Genomic DNA, 23059 nt, shown 5'->3' on the forward strand with positions numbered 1-23059 from the left:
GGTGATTTGCCTAATGGTGACATATAATGGAGGATAGCTAGTATCCAGGAGCATTTCTTTTGATGATACTCCAACATAGAACAAACATTTGTATAGAATCTCGTTTATATTAGTACACTAGAGAGATCAGAAGCATTTAATGTTGCTAGCATAGCTTGAGAATCAGCTTAGAGGCTTTTTGTATGGGCAACGCACTGTGGTGTCGTGTATTATATATATATATATTCTAGTAGAGACTGAAGAGGGGTATAAACTGACTGAGTTCTTTTGTATAAACACTGATTATGATGTATATTTTCAGTTTGGATATCTATTGCTTATGTTCCTTTATAATTCTTTTCATGTATGTTTGGTTATTTATTCTTGTAAACGTAGAAAAAAAAATTTACTCGTAAAAATAATAACGCTCTAAGAAGATAACATGCTCATATAATAAGTACTAGCTATAAACTAAGAAAGCAAGTTGGTGACATTTAGCTTCTTGTATGATAATGACATACTGAAAGTTGGATCGTTACAGCCAATACTAAAACGACGTCGTTTAATAACTGAACGGAGATAGGAGAAAGGACTAACATGAGTAGACTTTTGAAATTCGGGGGTTCAATTTGAGTCAATTAAACCTTCCAGAACCAAATTGAGGCCAAGATTAAATTTCAATGACTAATTTAAATATGATATATATATATATATATATATATATATATATATATTAGAAAAGATATAGAAAAAAATAATATATTTATGTAAATATTACATATCTGCAATAACTTTGTCTTTGTATATAATTTTTAATATCTTTAATTACATAAGTTCAATTAGTTTGGGTCCTACTAATATAAGTGAATATATAATATGATAGGAATGCATTGACAATTATATTATTTATTCAATTTTTTCTAAAAGTTATTGAAAAAATAAAAAAGTTAATATTTTTATGTATTATATATAATATTTTAAATAAATTATATTTTTATAAATACTTTTATAAAAAGTTATATTATATAATCCAAACGCACGCTTAGCATCGAAGGTTAGATTAGTTGCCTTACAAATAACAAAAACACATTAAGCACTTTTAATCTTTTATATACAAACGCCAAAATCCTTGTGTTGCCAACCTGCCACGTAAAGACAATTATTATTATTATTACCCTTCCAGCAAGCATTTGTAAAAGCAAACCTTTCATTAAATTTTTACCAAAAGCACATTTAACATTTAACCTTTGCCTGTCTGTCTGTCTCTATTATACTTCTATTACTATATAAGCTTGTGACTCTTATGCAGTGAAGCCGGCCTCAGCCACAACCTCCATGGGTTCTTGGATTGTTCAGCTTCTTATGCTATTGCGCTTATTGAGCTTTGTGAACTCACAGGTTGAAACTGGTGGGGATTCACATTTAAAAGGGATTGTTGCCATTAATGCGAAATCGGTAATTGGAACCATTGATGATGATTTTGTGTGTGCAACTCTTGATTGGTGGCCCCCTCAGAAATGTGACTATGGTAGATGCAGTTGGGGCCTTGCATCTCTTCTCAATCTGGTAATAATTTTCCATATTATTTTTGTTTTTCTGAATCTGCACAGCTTGTGGCATTCACTGGTCCAAAGTGCAAAAACCATGAACCTATCCAACAAAACAACTAAAAATGTTTCTATTTTTAATTTTTACCCCCCTTATGTTCTGATAAAATTGTCTGTTTATTTTTATTTATTTATTTTTTACTTGTTTATTTTTTGTAAGTTACTGGAATGACATTTGAATCAAGAATGCGTGTGTTTGAGATCTCTCTGCTCAGCTGCAACATAATTTTCGTGAAAACAACTTTATATGTTTTACTTCTATTTTGTTTTGTTTTTTTTTATTTTATTTTTAAGGACGTCATCATCTACTCACCGTTTGAATAGACACGTTCATATATGGTGTTGCTAAGAGATATTGCTTAATTACTAAAATAGGTTAAATAATTAACTTTAAATTTAAAAATATAAACATTAAAAAATTTAAATATTTTAAAATTATTATAAAAAATAATTTGGCAAAAGTTACAGACCAAACAAAAGGCACAATTTTCGTTTTCATAATATTCTCACCGTAGTAGGTGATAATAATTAACATTTTTTTTTTCATTTTACTTAAATCTTCATAGGTCATTTTTCTCAGAATAGGACTTTTAATCTTTTCTTTTCTAATTAAATTCTGACGTTTCCGTTCTCAGTAAGGTTTAACAAAATTAACTTCTGGGTTCAGTTTTCAGTGTGTCATATTTATTGTTTCCATGATTAAGCAATTGATTGTTTTAATAATTCGATCAACTTTCTTTCATATCCTTTTCAAATTAAATATATTTACATTTTGGGAACATACATAGAATTTACATCTTGTAATTTTAATCTCTTGCAGGACCTCAACAATCAGCTCCTCTTAAATGCAGTGAAAGGTAAGAGTAGAATTCTTTTCAAGAAAATAAAATAAAATAATAAATGACAGCAGTTTACTGTTATTTATTCACTTGTTACAATTGCTTAGAGAACTTATCAAGGTATCATTGCTTATGGCTCCTAATGTTACACAGAGTTTTCGCCGTTGAAACTTAGATTGGGTGGCAGTTTGCAAGATAAGGTCATATATGGGACTGAAGACTATAACAAACCTTGTACTCCTTTTGTTAAGAATGAGTCCGAGATGTTTGGTTTCACTGAAGGGTGCCTCCCAATGGCTAGATGGGATGAGCTTAATATCTTTTTCAAAAAAGCAGGGTAGACTCGGAACTTGCCCTGTGTCTTTGTCTTATGAAACTTAACACATAGGTTACCATTTCGGCATGGAATTTTGAATTTGTTCTAAATCAGTTAAATGTACTACTTATTTTACATGGTTTATTTCAGGGCTAAGATCGTCTTTGGATTAAATGCTCTTAATGGGAAAACAATAAAATCTGGTAAAGCAGTTGGACCTTGGAACTACACGAATGCCGAATCCTTTATTCATTATACCGTTGGAATGAATTACATAATTCATGGATGGGAGCTTGGTAAGTAACTAAGTATATGCTGCTGTTGTTGGAAATTGGCAACCATTTTGTAGTAAATATTGTTGTTGATATATCAATTTCGTCTTCTTCAATAGTATTTGCCAGAGGAAGAAATATAGGAGAAAGACATTGTGATCAAAATCCATCTTGCATGAATGCATATGTTTTACAATTCTATTTCAATTGCAGGCAATGAATTGAGTGGGAGTGGAGTTGGAACGAAAATTGATGCTGGGCAATATGCTTCTGATTTAGTTTCTCTACGAAACATAGTAGATAATGCATATAATGATGCCAAGCCTGAGCCACTAGTGATCGCTCCTGGAGGTTTCTTTGATGCAAGTTGGTTCAAAGAATTTATAAGCAAGGCGGGAAAATCCTTGGATGTGGTTACCCACCACATCTATAACCTTGGGCCAGGTACATTTTGCACAGAGGCGAATTTCAAGTTGTTCTTCATTATGTAATATGAAAGCTCATTTAGCTTGTATGCAGGTGTTGACGAGCACCTTGTGGAGAAAATTCTCAATCCTTCCTTCCTTGATGGAGAAGCAAGCACATTCAAAGCCCTCCAAAATTTAATTCAAAGTTCAGGAACCTCAGCAACAGCATGGGTTGGTGAGTCCGGAGGGGCTTACAACAGTGGCCATCATCTTGTGTCAGATGCATTTGTCTACAGCTTTTGGTTAGTGACAACTCCTCACAGCTTATTTACTGTTAGATGATCCTTTGAAATAACATTGCTTAACATTTTCATGTCACAAATAGGTATTTGGATCAGCTTGGCATGTCAGCTACTTATGATACTAAAACATATTGCAGACAGAGTTTGATAGGAGGAAATTACGGTTTACTCAATACTACAAATTTCCAGCCAAATCCAGACTACTATAGGTAAAAGATATTAATGTGTAGGGAAAAAAATAAGTCGTCCTACGTCGAAGAATGTGCAGCAAAATTTTTTATGATTGAACAATGTAACTATGGAAATTCCCCTATGGACTTATATGGTTTGGCCGGCATATGATCTTATGTGTTACATGTATTCACTCTTCCACGTACACAAGTCAACTAACTCTCCTCCCATTAGATGAGGTGTGGGACCTAATCGACTAGGTCCCACCAACCCAATCAAATGGTCAAGAGGAGGAGTTAATATAGTGTACAAGAAAAGTCGAGTATAAAAGTATTATTTTTTAGTTTTATATACTTGAACTGATATGAACTTAGATTTGTTCATTAATTAATTGATGTATCGTTTGTTGGCTGCCTTGGAAAAAGAACCGCATCTTCAATCCAACAACATCAAGGACTGCATTGTAAGTTATAACATTTACATGATAAGGTTTTTTCTTTTTCTCTGCAGTGCTCTTCTTTGGCACCGACTCATGGGAAGACATGTACTGTCAACAACTTTCTCTGGAACAAACAAAATAAGAGCATATGCCCACTGTGCAAAGCAATCCGTGAGTCTAATTTCGTGTCATAATTACAGTAATTATCAAGTTGTTACATTTTACTTTCTCTATTCACTTTGATGTGTCATTTTTCAGGCTTATTTAACAAATTGTAACTAAATTCTTCCAAAAATGACACTTAACAGAGGTAGTATCAGTAAAAATATTATTTACTACTCTGATGTTTCAGGGAGGGATCACAGTACTGTTGATCAATCTGGACAACAGCACAACCGTAGTGGCCGAAGTGTCGTTGAGTAACGCCAATATTTTTAGGCACAGAAAGATGTCTATTAATTCAGAACTTATGGCAATACCTCTGCAAAGTGCGAATGAAAAATCAAGAGAAGAATACCATCTAACTCCACAGGATAGGAACATACATAGCCAAGTCATGGTTCTAAATGGGAAGACTCTAACGGTAAACACGGATAATGAGATTCCCACTTTGGAGCCTCTGTATGTGAACCCATCAGAGCCTATAACGGTTGCCCCTTTCTCTATTGTTTTTGCTCATATACCTGATGCCAATATCGCATCTTGCAGCTAGTTAGATGGCACTGAAAACGATAAAGAAAAGGTGCAAAATTGTTTCAACAGTTGATTTAGTAAATGACGTGGGAGGTATATTGTTTTTCAATTTCTTGGTGAAAAATAAAGGCCAATTTTTTAACGTTCAGCACAAGGTTTTTTATGTTATTGTTTGCTGAGGCACCAAGTTCATTTGTTCATTATTGTAAGATGACAATTTGAATACTGAATCATTGAAGAAGAAAAAACCAACTTGTATAAATTTAATGTCATTGTAGTAGTAGTATGTGCATTTATCCATTACATTGTGGTATTTTGCCGAATATTTTTCTAAGTGAATTCTAATTAGAACTGACGAAATATCCGTTAGAGGCTAGAAAACCTGAATGCCAATCATCGAAGTTGAGAGTCATCTTTCATCTTAGAGTTTGAGGCTAGTTCCTTAGATCTTATTATCTTAGCGTAATTTTGATGTAGTAATAGTATAAAATATATTACACAGTCATACAATTACATTTGTCTTTAATCATTCATGAAGTCAATGAAAGAGTTATTAAAATAGTATAAAATATATTACGCAGTCATACAATTATATTCGTCTTTAATCATTCATGAAGTCAATGAAAGTTATTTTTAATAACCTGACGTTACATAATTAATTGAGTGATGCTAGGTAGCCAAATAATAATTACAACATAAAAATGTCATGTAAAAATTTTCATTCTCTTGATAAGTAAGTGACATACACCTCCTTATCACTTATCCTCCTTATTACCTACTATTTTACTGCATGTTTGGAATCATTAACGTTCTTTCCAAAAAATCAATTTGGGTTTCTCTCAAATCAAATCTCTAACATGTCTCAATCACATTATTATCCATTAAATGCAATAATTCTCTACAAAAATTATGAAAGTTAAATTAAAAATTTTTAACAACTTCTATTATATGACTTATATTTTACATATATACTATTAAAAAATAAAAAATAAAATATAAAATATAAACAAAAATTTAAAAATAATTTTTTAAAAATAATTATTAACTTGTCATGTTAAAATCAATAAATAACCATACATATGAATATTAAATAAAAATATTAAAACAATTAGAATCATGACCTACTAGTGCACATATGAGATAATTTGAAGAATACAATAAGATGTATAGTTTAAAATTTGATAATATTAATTATAAAAATTTATTAATTATAGACATCATAGGTATGAAATTATGAATATTATGAGTATAAATTATGGATGTTATTAATATGAAATTATGGATGTTATGTGTATGAATTTATGGATGTTATGAGTAAATTTATCAATTGAATAAATTAATTTAAGAATTTGACATTTTTTAAATTCAATTATGATAAAATTTAAAAACATTTGTGTTAACTTTATAGTTACCTATGCAATAACTAAAAAGTGATATGTGTATGGATGTAATATCTAATAAACATTAATTTAATTTTTAGATGTTAGTTGTATGTAATTATGGATGTTATGTATATGAACGTATGAATGTTATGTGTATGAACATAGTAGTACAATATAATTATAAATACACATAAAAACAAAAAGAAATCGGTTTATTACCATACCTCATCAAAACTAGTGTGGTTTTTCATATTCTCAGAAATTGGTTGACTGACAACAACCTCGTCGAGTGAGTCCGTCTGTTATTCAAATTCTTCATCAGCATCTTCTACCATAAGTACCGTATTAAGGTCAAATTCAATTGTCATACTATTTGCAATGATAAAGATGACTTCTTGTAAAATTCCTTTGCCTATTCTAAATTTCTAATTGTGCTTGCAATGGTATTAGAGTTGTGAATTTTGAATGAAAATAATTGAATTAATGGAAACAAAATCATATTAGGGTAGCTTTTAGGTTTTGTATCTCTATTGAATGATGATAAATGACTTAACAAAAATAAAAAATCAATTACAATTAACTCATTTAATACAAATTATCATTACCGTTCTTTATAATTATTATTAGTCTCTATTGTATTCTTAAATATAAAAATCAAATCATAAAAGAAAATATTAAGTATTGATTACAAGAATGTCTAGTAGTAAGGAATATGTTCGTTACTTGAAAATCTCGAGTACTCGACGGGACGGGTGGTGATGAGTAGAGGAGCGAGTGAGATCCTGAGCTGACATGAAGTGATGACAAAGATGCGAGCCAGTGACGCCGGAGGCGGTGTGAAGCATGGGGGTGGCCACCTGCAAGGACACTTCGACGATCAAATCAGTGTCTGTACGATGCGGTAGCCGAATTAGGTAAGAATGTTACGTAACTTGGGGGGAGAGCTGACCTCTCCCCTTTTATACTGTGCGGGGCGGGCCCTGAGAATGACCTAGCCCACTGCCCAAGAAGCTTCCATGAGCTATCGTAATCCACGTGAGAAGGGCAGGTCAATCCAGACACCGGGTCGGGACTTCGAGTCATGATCCGAAGGTACCGGCCCGACCGATATCCTGGGTCGTACGGATGGTAAGTCAGGTATGCCCTGGGTCGGGCGTTCTAGGACCCGACCCGTCGGACTCTCTTTTTGTGAGGGGTTCCTTGGGCCTAGGTCAGAGGTGGTGCCCCGATCCGACGGCTAGTGGGCTGGACTCGGCGGTCCGTAACAGTGCCCCCAACGCGCCAACTTCGAGTTTTGGTGCTCGGGGCTAGGCGCGTTTGTCTTACTCGCCGAGACGGGGTGTGTTCTTCTTCTCGTGAGCTCGTTGGTGGCGTTTCGTGTTTTTCACGCGTGGTCATCCCGTTTCTCGATGCCGCCTTCTTGGCTTCCGCGCTGGGCATTAAATGCCCATCATTTCATTGATTTAAAATTTTGGATGAAATGGCGAATATGCCCCTACCTTTTGGCCCTCTTCGTCGGTGGTTATGCTTTTTCCCTATTTTTGCTTCGTAACCCCCTCATAGTTCCATTTTCCTTCTTCTATTCTTCCTGCTCTCTTGCGCCACTGCTATTTTCTGCTTCCCTCTCCTGCTGTCTTGATTTTCTTCCTGCTTCTGGTGCCCCTTCTCTCTCTCGGATCCTTCGTTACTGCTCGTCATTTTACGGATTCTACATTTCTAGTACGTTGTTTTTATGGTTTTCCCCCCTTTTGGTTGCTTCTTCCTCTTGGTTTTTGCATGTTCTTTTTTGTGCATTTTTCATATGCATGCCTGGGTTTTGTCTGTTCTTGCTTTCTTTTTTCCTTTTAGAGGGGGCGCCACTGGGTTTTCCTGGGGTTTTGCTTTAGGTTTTGGGTTAGTGTTGGGTTAACGTAGGGGGTGATTTGAGGAGTTTTTGGTTTGCCTTTGCTGCTTTATGGGTTCCCGATCTCCCGTTCTGACTGAGTGGTTCTCCCACTGTAGGTATGGCCGAGCGCCTCGTTCTTCCGAATCAGGCTCAGTGACCGCTAGCCGACTACGTTGATCATTACGCTTGGGTGTCTTCCGACGTAAGGGACATCCATTCCAAGGTCACGAAGGAGGGCCTTCAGGATTTGCGCCAGGCAGGGCTCTTATGTGGGGGTGGTCCCGAGGAGGCGTTTTACCAAGCTTATGTTCCTGCAGCTCGGGAGCGTGTCTGTCAGAAGAACTTGGCAGCTCCACGAGTTGCCGACTGGTTATGGGTTTATGAAGCCATGTTCATGAATTTGGGGGTTCGTTTGCCCTTCTCCCCTTTCGTCATGGGTTTGTTGAATCGTTGTGATGTTGCTCCATCACATTTGCACCCAAACAGCTAGGCTGCCATCCTATGCTTCGAGATGGTTTGTGAATATCTGGAGCTTTCGACTTCTGTAAATATTTTCCTCTACCTCTTTCTTCTCACGAACCCTTCTCGCCAGGGGAAGGCGAAAAATGGATATATGTCTTTTAGGGCCCAACAAGGTCGTAGGATTTTTGGCCTTTTTGAGGATTCCTACTATTGCTTCAAGTATACTTTTTTCAAGGTTAGGCCCATTGAACGTCATCAACCCTTATGGCTTACTGCCAAGGGGGAGAGGCGGATCTCGACTTATTGGAGTTTCGGGGTGGGATCCAATTATCTGATAAAAACTTCTTATGATTGGTTGAGTCCGGAAGATCGTAACATTGCTGATATCTTTTTGGCAACTTTTGGCGAGAGAAACCTTAACCCTCGCATGGTTATGGGGGACCGGGAGGCCGGTCGGTCGTATGTTGGTAAATTTTTTTACTTTTTTGCATTTTTAGCACTTTGCTCATCTTTTACTTATACCTTTGTCTTTTTGCTTGTAGTTTCCATGGCTGGTGGGAAGAAAACCCTGGCTGACTTGATGAGCCTCATCCAAGGGGATGACGAAGGTGGTAACGATTCCTCGGCAACTCCTTCGGCGAGTCAGGACTAGGGGGATGTCAGGGAAAGTAGTGGTCAGGTTGATGGGGTCGTCCAAGGTCAGCTGGAGAGGGTTGAGGTCCCTCCTGAGAACACCTCGGGGAACCCGAGTGTGGAGGCGAAAGTTTCCTTTGATGAGGAGGATTTAGGGTTTGATGAGGACTTGAAGTTTGTCAGCAACCCTAAGAAAAGGAAACGTGATTCCGGGAAGACACTTTCAGTTATGGAGAAAAACTTCGATGCTGGGGGCTTTATTGAATCCTAGTTACTCCCTGGCACCGACGAGTTTTTCCGTGATGCCGATATTTCTGGGCAGGCGAGGTAGATCTATTGCAGCCTTCTTCGAGCAGCAACTATTGCCAAGAAGGTGGAGCCTGTCTTGGGGAATTATCATGCTATGGAAGTGAAGCTTCGGGACTCCCAAAAAGACTTGACAAATTCGAGATCTCGGGAGGAGTCTCTCAAGATGAAGTTGTCTGAGCAGGAGAAGAAGGCTGAGGAGGATGCCAAGGAGATAAACAGGCTGGTGGATCGGGACCTTGCCTTGATGAAAGATTTGAATGCCTCTCATGGTGAGGCTACTGCAGCTAAGAAAAAAGGTTGAGGAATTAGAGAAAAAGCTGAAGTTGGCGGAGGGCTCGGTCGAGGCTACTCGTCAGAAGATGGATGCGTTGAAGAAGAAGAATAAAGAGCTTGCCAAAGGGGCCCGGAAAGCTGTGAAGCTGACTGAGAAAGGAATTAAGCTTCAGGTCGCTGTGCTGGCTCCCGACCTCGATCTTTCTCAAGTGGGTGCTCTTAAGACAGTTGAGGACGGGAAGATTGTTGATATCCTGAAGCCCTGAAGTGGACATTTGGTGCACGAAATTGTAAATCACACTTTTCACAACTCGTACAACTAACCAGCAAGTGCACTGGGTCAGCCAAGTAATACCTTACGTGAGTAAGGGTCGATCCCACGGAGATTGTCGGCTTGAAGCAATCTATGGTCATCTTGTAAATCACAGTTAGGCGGATTCAAATGGTTATGGGATTTTGATAATTAAAAGATAAAAAAAAAACATAAAATAAAGATAGAGATACTTATGTAATTCATTGGTGGGAATTTCAGATAAGCATATGGAGATGCGTCATTCCTTCTGAATCTCTGCTTTCCTAATATCTTCATTCAATCATTTATACTCCTTTCCATGGCAAGCTGTATGTTCGGGCTTCACCGTTGTCAATAGCTATCTCCCGTCCTCTCAGTGAAAATGGTCCAACTATGGGTTACGTAGGGCTAATCATCTGTCGGTTCTCACTTGTGTTGGAATAGGATCCTGTGATCCTTTTGCATCTGTCACTACACCCAACAGTCATGAGTTTGAAGCTCGTCACAGTCATCCCATCCCAGATCCTACTCGGAATACCACAGACAAGGTTTAGACTTTTTGGAAATCATGAACGCTGCCAATTGATTCTAGCTTATACCACGAAGACTCTTATCTCACGGAATGGAAGGCTCTGTTATCAGGAGAGGCAACCATATGTCGTGAACCAGGAATCGAAGAGATATACATTCAAGCTTGTTTTCAGGTAGAACGGAAGTGGTTGTCAGACACGCATTCATAGGTGAGAATGGTGATGAGTGTCACTTGATCATCACATTCATCATGTTCTTGTGTGGGGATCTTGTGGGGTCCACAGATCTTGAGGGGTCAAGGACTTCTCATCCCTGCTCCATTTAGGCATGCAAAATGCCCTTAGAGTGCAATTTTGGCGTTTAATGCTAGATTGCTGCCTGTTTCTGGCGTTAAACGCCAGCTTTTATACCTTTTCTGGTGTTTAACGCCAAGCTGTAGCCTGTTTCTGGCGTTAAAAGCCAGTCTGGTGCCCATTTCTGGCGTTAAACGCCCAGAATGGTGCCAGACTGGGCGTTTAATGCCCATTCTGCTACTCTTACTGGCGTTTAAATGCCAGTGAGTTCATCCTCTAGGATGTGCTGTTTTTTTATGCTGTTTTTGATTTTGCTTTGATTTTTTTGCAGTTATTTTTGTGACTCCACATTATCATCAACCTAAAGAAAATATAGAATAATAATGGAATTTCAACATAGATAACTAAAAATTGGGTTGCCTCCCAATAAGTGCTTCTTTAATGTCAATAGCTTGACAATGGGCTCTCATGGAGCCTCACAGATAATCAGAGCATGGTTGTGGCCTCTCAACACCAAACTTAGAGTTTGGTTCTAGCCTCTCAACTCCAAACCTAGAGCTTGGTTGTGGCCTTCCAACACCAAACTTAGAGTTTGAATATGGGGGTTTTGTTTGAGTCTGTATTGATAGAAGCTTTTCATGCTTCTTCTCTATGTGTACAGAAGGAGAACCTTGAGTCTTGAATACAATGTAGTCCTCATTCAATTAAAGAACCAACTCTTCTCTGTCAACATCAATCACAGCTTTTGCTGTGGCTAGAAAAGGTCTGCTAAGGATGATGGATTCATCATCATCTTTCCCATTGTCTAGGATTATGAAATCAGCAAGGATGTAAAGGCCTTCAACCTTCACTAGCATGTCCTCTACTATTCCATAAGCCTATTTCATTTATTTGTCTGCCATCTCTAGTGAGATCCTTGCAGCTTGTACCTTAAAAATTACAGAGAATGGCATGAGGTTAATACCTGACCCTAGGTCACACAGAGCCTTCTTAAAGGTCATGGTGCCTATGGTACAGGATATTAAGAATTTACTTGGATCCTGTTTCTTTTGAGGTAAAGTGTGCTGAACCCAGGCATTCAGTTCATTAATGAGCAATGGAGGTTCATCCTCCCAAGTCTCATTACCAAATAGCTTGGCATTCAACTTCATGATTGCTCCTAAATATTGGGTAACTTGCCCTTCAGCAATATCTTCATCTTCTTCAGAAGATGAATAGTCATCAGAGCTCATGAATGGGAAAAAGAAGTTCAATGGAATCTCTGTGGTCTCTATATGAGCCTCAGATTCCTTTGGTTCCTCATTGGGGTACTCTTTAATGGCCAGTGGACATTCCCTGAGGCCTTCCTCACTGGGAATCACTGCCTTTTCACTCTCTCCAGGTTCGGCCATGTTGGTCACAGTTATGGCCTTGCACTCTCTTTTGGGATTCTGTTCTGTATTGCTTGGGAGAGTGCTAGGAGGAGTTTCAGTAACCGTTTTACTCAGCTGACCCACTTGTGCCTCCAAGTTTCTGATGGAGGACCTTGTTTCATTCATGAAACTGAGAGTGGCCTTAGATAGATCAGAGACTATATTTGCTAAGCTAGATGGGTTCTACTGAGAATTCTTTGTCTGTTTCTGAGAGGATGATGGAAAAGGCTTGCCATTGCTAAACCTGTTTCTTCCACCATTATTATTGTTAAAGCCTTGTTGAGGCTTTTGTTGATCCTTCCATGAGAAATTTGGATGATTTCTCCATGAGGGATTATAGGCGTTTTCATAGGCTTCACCCATGTAATTCACCTTTGCCATTGCAGGGTTTTCAGGATCATAAGCTTCTTCTTTAGAAGATGCTTCTTTAGTACTGTTGGATGCAGCTTGCAATCCATTCAGACTCTGAGAAATCATATTGACTTGCTGAGTCAACAGTTTGTTCTGAGCCAATATGGCATTCAGAGCATCAATTTCAAGAACTCCCTTCTTTTGAGGCGTCCCATTATTCACAGGATTCCTTTCAGAGGTGTACATGAACTGGTTATTTGCAACCATTTCAATGAGTTCCTGAGCTTCTGCATGCATTTTCTTTAGGTGAATAGATCCACCTGTAGAATAGTCCAATGACATCTTAGACAATTCAGACAAACCATCATAGAATATATCCAGGATGGTCCATTATGAGAGCATGTTAGAAGGACACTTTTTGGTCAGTTGCTTGTATCTTTCCCAAGCTTCATAGAGGGATTCACCTTCTTTTTGCTTAAAGGTTTGAACATCCACTCTAAGCTTGCTCAGCTTTTGAGGAGGAAAGAATTTGGCTAAGAAAGCCGTGACCAGCTTATCCCAAGAGTTCAGGCTATCTCTAGGTTGAGAGCCCAACCATATTCTAGCTCTATCTCTTACAGCAAAAGGGAAAAGCACAAGCTTATAGACCTCAGGATCAACTCTATTGGTCTTAACAGTATCACAGATCTACAAGAATTCAGTTAAGAACGGAAAAGGATCTTCTGATGGAAGTCCATAAAACTTGCAATTCTGTTGCATCAGAGAAACTAATTGAGGCTTTAGCTCAAAATTGTTTGCTCCAATGGCAGGGATTGAGATGCTTCTTCCATGGAAGTTGGAATTCGGTGCAGTGAAGTCACCAATCATCTTCCTTGCGTTGTTATTGTTGTTGAGTTTGGCCATTACTTCTTTTTTGAGATTCTATGTAAGGTTTTCTCTTGATTGTTGTGCTTTAGCTTCTTCTTCAGAGTCCTTTCAGGTTTAGGGTCAGCTTCAACAAGAATGTTCTTGTCCTTGCTCCTGCTCATATGGAAAAGAAGAGGAATCCTCTATGTCACAGTATAGAGATTCCTTTATATGAGTAGAAGAGAAGAAGAATAGAAGGATGAAAAGAGAGAGGAAGAAAAATACGAACACATAGAGAAGAGAAGGTTCAAATTATGAGTAGAAGAGAAGTGTTAGTAGATAAATAAAATAAATAGAAAGAGATGAGAGGGAGAGAATTTTGAAAATTATTTTTGAAAAATGGTTAGTGATTTTCGAAAATTAAAGGTCGAAAAGTGGTTAGGTGATTTTGAAAAAGATTTTGAAATTAATTTTGAAAAGATAAGAAGTTAGAAAAGATATTTTGAAATTAAGGTTTTAAAAAGATATGATTGAAAAAGATTTGATTTTAAAAAGATATGATTGAAAAGATATGGTTGAAGAAAATTTGATTTTTAAAAAGATATGATTGAAAAACAATTTTTTTGAAAAAGATTTGATTTTTAAAATTTGAAAACTTGAGTAACAAGAAATTAAAAGATATGAGTCTAAAATTTAAAGTTTGAATCTTTCTTAACAAGAAAGTAACAAACTTGAAATTTTTGAATCAAAACATTAATTGTTAGTATTAATTTTGAAAAATATGAGGTAAAAATAGGAAAAAGATTTTGAAAAGTTTTGAAAAAGATTTTTGAAAATTTTCGAAAAACTAAGGAAAAAAATGAAAAAGATTTGATTTTGAAAAGATAAAGTTTTGAAATTGAAATCTTGACTTGACTAACACGAAACAACTTATTTTAAAAATTTTGACTAAGTCAACCCAAAGATTTCGAAATTTATGAGTGAAATAAGGAAAAGATAATTTTTTTATTTTTTTTGAATTTAATGAAGAAAGAGAAAAACCACAAAATGACTCAACACATAAAAATTTTGGATTAAAACAAATGATGCATGCAAGAACACTATGAATGTCAAGATGAACACCAAGAACTTATTTTTGAAAAATTTTCAAGAAAAAAAAAACATGCAAGACACCAAACTTAGAGATTTTTCATGTTTAGACACTATGAATTAAAAAATGCATATGAAAAACATCAAAAGACAAAACAAGAAAATATGAAGATCAAACAAGGAGACTCATTAAGAACAACTTGAAGATCACGAAGAATGCAATGCATGAATTTTCGAAAAATTTGCAAGAAAAATAAAAACATGCAATTGACACCAAATTTAGAAATTGACACTAGACTCAAATAAGAAACATAAATTATTTTTGATTTTATGATTTTATTTATTTTTTTGTATTTTTTTTCAAAAATTATTTTTGGAAAAGAAAATAAGAAACTCAAATTTTTTAATAAGAATTCCAGGAATCATGCAATGTTAGTCTAAAGCTTCAGTCTAAAAAGATTAGACATGGCCAACCAAGCTTCAGCAAGACATTGCATACAACAGCCAAATTGATGGGAATCAACTAGCTCCTGTGATGATAAAAGCATCATCTGAAACTCTAGAATTCATTCTTAAAAATTCTGAAGAACAAAATAAAAAGAAAAATACCTTATCTAAGCAACAAGATGAACCGTCAGTTGTCCAAATTCGAACAATCCCCGGCAACGGCGCCAAAAACTTGGTGCACGAAATTGTGAATCACTTTTCACAACTCGTACAACTAACCAGCAAGCGCACTGGGTCGTCCAAGTTATACCTTACGTGAGTAAGGGTCGATCCCACGGAGATTGTCGGCTTGAAGCAAGCTATGGGCATGTTGTAAATCTTAGTCAGGCGGATTCAAATGGTTTTGGGATTTTGATAACTAAAATATAAATAAAACATAAAATAAAGATAGAGATACTTATATAATTCATTGGTGGGAATTTCAGATAAGTGTATGGAGATGCGTCATTCCTTCTGAATCTCTGCTTTCCTACTGTCTTCATTCCATCATTCATACTCCTTTCCATGGCAAGCTGTATGTTCGGGCTTCACCGTTGTCAACGGCTACCTCCCGTCCTCTCAGTGAAAATGGTCTAACTACGGGTTACTGGTGGACGAAATTGTGATCATCAACAATGGCTCCAAAGACTTGGTGCTCTCAAACATAAATCACACTTTGTCACAACTCCGCACAACTAACCAGCAAGTGTACTGGGTCACCCAAGTAATACCTTACGTGAGTAAGGGTCGATCCCACAGAGATTGTTGGTATGAAGCAAGCTATGGTCATCTTGTAAATTCCAGTCAGGCAGATTCAACTATATTAAGAGATTATTTGATTTTTGAATAATAATAATAAATTTAAACAGAAAATAAAGATAGAGTTACTCATGCAATTCAATGGTGGAAATTTCAGATAGGTGTATGGAGGTGCTGTGTTCCTTCTGAATCTCTGCTTTCTTACTGCTTTTATCCCATTTTTGTCACTCCTTTCTATGGCAAGTTGTATGTAGGGCATCACCATTGTCAATGGCTACATCCCATCCTCTCAGTGAAAATGGTCCAAATGCTCTGTCACAGCACGGCTAATCAGCTGTCAGTTCTCGATCATGTTGGAATAGAATCCCTTGATTCTTTTGCGTTTGTCATCACGCCCAGCAATCGCGAGTTTGAAGCTCGTTACAGTCATTCAATCCCGGAATCCTACTCGGAATACCATAGACAAGGTTAGACTTTCCGGATTCCCATGAATGCCACCATCAATTCTAGCTTATACCACAAAGATTCTGATTAAAGATTCCAAGAGATATGTGCCCGGTCTAAGGTAGAACAGAAGTGGTTGTCAGTCACGCGTTCATAGGTGAGAATGATGATGAGTGTCATGGATCATCACATTCATCAAGTTGAAGTACAACGAATATCTTAGAAGAAGAATAAGTTGAATTGAATAAAAAATAGAAGTACTTGCATTAAAACTCGAGGTACAGCAGAGCTCCACACCCTTAATCTATGGTGTGTAGAAACTCCACCGTTGAAAATACATAAGTGATGAAGGTTCAGGCATGGCCGAATGGCCAGCCCCCAAACGTGATCACAGGATCAAAAATACAATCCAGGATGAAAATATAATAGTAAAAAGTCCTATTTATACTAGACTAGCTACTAGGGTTTACAGAAGTAAGTAATTGATGCAGAAATCCACTTTCAGGGCCCACTTGGTGTGTGCTTGGGCTGAGCTTGACCTATCCACGAGCTGCGGCTTCTCTTGGAGTTGAACGCCAAGTTGTAACGTGTTTTGGGCGTTCAACTCTGGTTCGTGACGTGTTTCTGGCGTTTGACTCCAGAATGCAGCATGGAACTGGCGTTGAGCGCCAGTTTAAGTCATCTAATTACGAATAAAGTATGAGCTATTATATATTGATGGAAAGCTCTGGATGTCTACTTTCCAACGCAATTAAGAGCGTGCCATTTGGAATTCTGTAGCTCCGGAAAATCCATTTTGAGTGCAGGGAGGTCAGATTCCATCAGCATCAGCAGTCCTTTGTCAGCCTCCTATCAGAGTTTTGCTCAGATCCCTCAATTTCAGCCAGAAAACACCTGGAATCACAAAAAAACACAAAAACTCATAGTAAAGTATAAAAATGTGAATTTAGCATAAAAACTAATAAAAACATCCCTAAAAGTAACTAGATCATACTAAAAACTACCTAAAAACAATGCTAAAAAGCGTATAAATTATCCACTCATCACAACACCAAACTTAAATTGTTGCTTGTCCCCAAGCAACTGAAGATCAATTAGGATAAAAAGATGAGAATATACTATAAATCCTAAAATATCAATGAATATTAATTCTAATTAGATGAGCGGGACTTGTAGCTTTTTGCTTCTGAACAGTTTTGGCATCTCACTTTTTCCATTGAAGTTTTGAATGATTGACTTCTATAGGAACTTAGAATTTCAGATAGTGTTATTGATTTTCCTAGTTAAGTTTGTTGATTCTTGAACACAGCTACTTTTATGAGTCTTGGCCGTGGCCCTAAGCATTTTATTTTCCAATATTACCACCGGATACATAAATGCCACAAACACATGACTGGGTGAACCTTTTCAGATTGTGACTCAGCTTTGCTAGAGTCTCCAGTTAGAGGTGTCCAGAGCTCTTAAGCACACTCTTTTTGCTTTGGATCACGACTTTAACCACTCAGTCTCAAGCTTTTCACTTGGACCTGCATGCCACAAGCACATGGTTTAGGGACAGCTTGATTTGGCCGCTTAGGCCTGGATTTTAGTTCCTTGGGCCCTCCTATCCATTGATGCTCAAAGCCTTGGATCCTTTTTTTACCCTTGCCTTTTGGTTTTAAGGGCTATTGGCTTTTTCTACTTGCTTTTTCTTTTTCTTTCAAAAATTTTTTTTTTCGCCATATTTTTTTTTGCAAGCTTTTGCTTTTTCACTGCTTTTTCTTGCTTCAAGAATCAATTTCATGATTTTTCAGATTATCAATAGCATTTCTCTTTGTCCATCATTCTTTCAAGAGCCAACAATTTTAACATTCATAAACAACAAGATAAAAAATATGCACTGTTTAAGTATTCATTCAGAAAATAAAAAGTATTATCACCACATCAATATAATTAAACTAAACTCAAGGATAATTTCGAAATTCATGTACTTCTTGTTCTTTTGAATTTAGAAGCATTTTTCTTTTAAGAGAGGTGAAGGATTCATGGAATTTATTTATAGCTTTAAGACATAGTTACTAAACACTAATGATCATGAAGTAGAGACACAAATATAGATAACATAATAAGCATAAAAATCGAAAAACAGAAGAAAAAGAAATAAGAACAAGGAATGAATCCACCTTAGTGGCGTCTTCTTCTTGAAGGACCAATGATGTCCTTAAGCTCTTCTATATCCCTTCCTTGCCTTTGTTGCTCCTCCCTCATTGCCCTTTGATATTCTCTAATTTCATGGAGAATGATGGAGTGCTCTTGATGTTCCACCCTTAATTGATCCACATTGTAACTCAAATCTTCTAAGGAAGTGTTGAGTTGTTCCCAATAGTTGTTGGGAGGAAAGTGCATCCCTTGAGGCATCTCCGGGATTTCTTGGTGATGAGCTTCCTCATGCGTCTCTTGGGTTCCATGAGTGGGCTCTCTTGTTTGCTCCATCCTTTTCTTAGTGATGGGCTTGTCCTCCTCAATGAGGATGTCCCCTTCTATGATAACTCCAGCTGAGTAACATAGATGGCAAATAAGATAAGGAAAAGCTAGCCTTGCCAAAGTAGAGGGCTTATCGGTTATTTTGTAGAATTCAAGGGAGATAACTTCATGAACTTCTACTTCCTCTCCATTCATGATGCTATGACTCATGATGGCCCGATCCACAGTAACTTCAGATAGGTTGCTAGTGGGGATGATGGAGCGTTGGATGAACTCCAACCATCCTCTAGCCACAGGCTTGAGGTCCAGTCTTCTTAATTGAACCGGCTTGCCTTTGGAGTCTCTTTTCCATTGAGCTCCTTCCACACATATGTCCATAAGGACTTGGTCCAACCTTTGATTAAAGTTGACCCTTCTAGTGTAGGGGCATGCATCTCCTTGCATCATGGGTAAGTTGAACGCCAACCTCACATTTTCCGGACTAAAATCTAAGTATTTTCCCCGAACCATTGTAAGATAATTCTTTGGACTCGGGTTCACACTTTGATCAAGGTTCCTAGTGATCCATGCATTGGCATGGAACTCTTGAACCATTAAGATTCTGACTTGTTGAATGGGGTTGGTTAGAACTTCCCAACCTCTTCTTTCGATCTCATGTCGGATCTACGGATACTCATTTTTCTTGAGCTTGAAAGGGACCTCAGGGATCACCTTCTTTTTGGCCACAACATCATAGAAGTGGTCTTGATGGGCTTTGGAGATGAATATTTCCATCTTTCATGACTCGGAGGTGGAAGCTTTTGTCTTCCCTTTCCCTTTTCTAGAGGATTCTCCGGCCTTAGGTGCCATCAATGGTAATGGAAAAACAAAAAGCTTATGCTTTTACCACACCAAACTTAAAATATTGCTCGCCCTCGAGCAAGAGAAGAAAGAAAAGAAGAAGAAGAAGAAGAAAATATGGAGGAGAAGGGGAGAGGTGTATTTGTCCAAGAAGGAGAAGAGAGGTGTGTGTTGTGTGGAAATTAAGGAGAATGGAGGGGTTTATATAGGGAAGTGAGAGAGGGTAGGTTCAGCCATTTAGGGTGGGTTTGGGTGGGAAAGATTTTTGAATTTTGAAGGTAGGTGGGGTTTATGGGGAAGAGTGGATGGATGTGAGTGGTGAAGGGGGTAATTGGGAAGAGAGATTGAGGTGATTGGTGAAGGGTTTTTGGGAAAGTGTGTTATAGGATTAATTAGGAGGTAAGGTGGGAATATGTTAGGTGGGGATCCTGTGGGGTCCACAGATCCTGAGATGATCCTGTGGGATCTACAGATCCTGAGGTGTCAAGGATTTACATCCATGCACCAATTAGGCATGTAAAATGCCTTAGCATACCATTCTGGTGTTTAAACGCCGAAGTAGTGCACGTTCTGGGCGTTCAACGCCCATGTGTAGCATGTTTCTGGCGTTGAACGCCAGTTCCATGCTTATTACTGGCGTTCAGCGCCAGCTTTCCTCATGGCACATTCCTGGCGTCCAAATGCCAGGATGTTGCTTGCTTCTGGCGTTCAGCGCCAGATCCATGCTCTGTTCTGGCGTTGAACGCCAGCCAGATGCTCCTTACTGGCGTTTAAACGCCAGTAAGTCCTTCCTCCAGGGTGTGATTTTTCTTCTGCTGTTTTTTATTCTATTTTTAATTTTAGTATTTTTTTCTCGTGACTCCACATGATCATGAACCTAATAAAACACAAAATAACAATAAAATAAAAATAAAATTAGATAAATAAAAAATGGGTTGCCTCCCAACAAGTGCTTCTTTAATGTCAATAGCTTGACAGTGGGCCCTCTTAGAGCCACAAAGGTGATCAGGTCAATGTTGTGAACTCCCAACACCAAACTTAGAGTTTGGATATGGGGGTTCAACACCAAACTTAGAGTTTGGTTGTGGCCTCCTAACACCAAACTTAGAGTTTGATTGTGGGGGCTCTGTTTGACTATGTACTGAGAGAAGCTCTGCATGCTTTCTCTCCAGTGTTACAGAGGGATGGCCGTGTGCCTTAAACACAAGGTAGTCCCCATTCAATTGAAGGACTAATTCTCCTCTGTTAACATCAATCATAGCACGCTGTGGCTAGGAAAGGTCTTCCAAGGATGATGCATTCATCTTCTTCCTTCCTAGTGTCTAAGATTATGAAATCAGCAGGGATGTAAAGGCCTTCAACCTTTACTAACACGTCCTCTACTAATCCATAAACTTGTCTTACTGACTTGTCTACCAATTGTAATGAGAATAAGGCAGGCTGTACCTCAATGATCCCCAGTTTCTCCATTACAGAGAGTGGCATAAGATTTATGCCTGACCCCAGGTCACACAGAGCTTTTTCAAAGGTCATGGTGCCTATCGTACAGGGTATTAAGAATTTCCCAGGAGCTTGTTTCTTTTGAGGTAGAGTTTGCTGAACCCATGTATCAAGTTCACTAATGAGCAAGGAGGTTCACCTTCCCAAGTCTCATTACCAAATAACTTGGCATTCAGCTTCATGATGGCTCCTAGATATTGAGCAACTTGCTCTCCAGTTACATCTTTATCGTCTTCAGAGGAAGAATAATCTTCAGAGCTCATGAATGGCAGAAGGAGATTTAATGGAATCTCTATGGTCTCTATATGAGCCTCAGATTCCTTTAGGTCCTCAATAGGGAACACTTTCTTGTTTGAGAGATGTCCCAGGAGGTCTTCCTCACTAGGATTTTCGTTCTTCTCATCCCTTGTGCATTCGGCCATATTGATTACATCAATGGCCTTGCACTCTCCTTTTGGATTCTCTTCTGTATTGCTTGGGGGAATACTGGGAGGAGTTTCAATGACTTTCTTACTCAGCTGGCCCACTTGTGCCTCCAAATTTCTGATGGAGGACCTTGTTTCACTCATGAAACTTTAAGTGGCCTTAGACAGATCAGAGACTAAATTTGCTAAATTAGAGGGGCTCTGCTCAGAATTCTCTATCTATTGCTGAGAAGAAGATGGAAAAGGCTTGTTATTGCTTAGGCTATTTCTTCCACAATTATTAAAGCCTTGTTGAGGCTTTTGTTGATCCTTCCATGAGAAATTTGCATGATTTCTCCATGATGAATGATAGGTGTTCCCATAAGGTTCACCCATGTAATTTTCTTCTGCTATTGCAGGGTTTTCAGGATCATAAGCTTCTTCAGAAGCTGCCTCTTTAGTACTGTTGGATGCATTTTGCCATCCATTCAGACTTTGAGAGATCATGTTGACTTGCTAAGTCAACACTTTGTTCTGGGCCAATATGGCATTCAGAGCATCAATTTCAAGAACTCCCTTCCTCTGAGGTGTTCCATTATTCACGGAATTCCTCTCAGAAGTGTACATGAATTGGTTATTTGCAACCATGTCAATAAGTTCTTGAGCTTCTGCAGGCATTTTCTTTAAGTGAATGGATCCACCTGCAGAATGGTCCAATGACATTTTGGAAAACTCAGATAGACCATAATAGAATATATCTAATATGGTCCATTCTGAAAATATGTCAGAAGGACACTTTTTGGTCATCTGCTTGTATCTTTCCCAAGCTTCATAGAGGGATTCATCATCTTTTTGTTTGAAGGTTTGAACATCTACTTTAAGCTTGCTCAGCTTTTGAGGAGGAAAGAATTTATCCAAGAAGGCTGTGACCAGCTTATCCTAGGAGTCCAAGCTATCTTTAGGTTGTGAGTCCTACCATGTTCTAGCTCTGTCTCTTACAGCAAAAGGGAAAAGCATGAGCCTGTAGACTTTAGGATCTACTCTATTTGTCTTAACAGTCTCACAAATTTGCAAGAACTCAGTTAAAAACTGATAAGGATCTTTAGATGGAAGTCTATGAAACTTGCAGTTCTGTTGCATCAAAGCAACTAATTGAGGTTTCAGCTCAAAATTGTTTGCTCCAATGGCTGGAATTGAGATGCTTCTTCCATCAAACTTGGACGTTGGTTTGGTGAAATCACCAAGCATCCTCCTTGCATTATTGTTGTTGGGTTTGGCTGCCATCTCCTTCTCTTGTTCGAAAATTTCAGAAAGGTTGCCTCTGGATTGTTGTAATTTAGCTTCTCTTAGTTTCCTCTTCAGAGTCCTTTCAGGTTCAGG

The 23059-nt window shown here is 37.9% G+C and overlaps 1 protein-coding gene and 2 non-coding genes across 3 annotated transcripts; all 3 read left to right on the top strand.

Annotated features, from left to right (window-relative positions):
* The first annotated feature begins 1132 nt into the window (after window positions 1-1132).
* LOC130969280 (heparanase-like protein 3) lies at window positions 1133-5283 on the top strand. Its single transcript, XM_057894939.1, has 9 exons — window positions 1133-1545; window positions 2407-2443; window positions 2579-2762; window positions 2892-3037; window positions 3227-3457; window positions 3533-3722; window positions 3806-3931; window positions 4404-4503; window positions 4685-5283. The coding sequence occupies exons 1-9, from the start codon at window positions 1315-1317 to the stop codon at window positions 5042-5044; spliced, it is 1605 nt and encodes a 534-aa protein (XP_057750922.1). The 5' UTR covers window positions 1133-1314; the 3' UTR covers window positions 5045-5283.
* Window positions 5284-13248: 7965 nt separating this feature from the next.
* On the top strand, window positions 13249-13352 carry LOC130972241 (small nucleolar RNA R71). Its single transcript, XR_009083433.1, has one exon. It is a non-coding gene; the product is annotated as a small nucleolar RNA R71 (small nucleolar RNA).
* Window positions 13353-22460: 9108 nt separating this feature from the next.
* Window positions 22461-22564, top strand: LOC130971741 (small nucleolar RNA R71). Its single transcript, XR_009082952.1, has one exon. It is a non-coding gene; the product is annotated as a small nucleolar RNA R71 (small nucleolar RNA).
* The last annotated feature ends 495 nt before the right edge of the window (window positions 22565-23059 follow it).

This window comes from Arachis stenosperma, chromosome 3 (assembly GCF_014773155.1).
Source record: "Arachis stenosperma cultivar V10309 chromosome 3, arast.V10309.gnm1.PFL2, whole genome shotgun sequence".
NCBI lineage: Eukaryota > Viridiplantae > Streptophyta > Magnoliopsida > Fabales > Fabaceae > Arachis > Arachis stenosperma.

Excerpts from the sequence above, each read along its gene's own strand:
- LOC130969280 (XM_057894939.1), top strand. The coding sequence starts at position 1,315 with ATGGGTTCTTGGATTGTTCAGCTTCTTATGCTATTGCGCTTATTGAGC. Across the intron at positions 3,038-3,226 it reads AATTCATGGATGGGAGCTTG|GCAATGAATTGAGTGGGAGT; the intron begins GTAAGTAACTAA and ends TTTCAATTGCAG. Across the intron at positions 4,504-4,684 it reads CCCACTGTGCAAAGCAATCC|GGAGGGATCACAGTACTGTT; the intron begins GTGAGTCTAATT and ends CTGATGTTTCAG.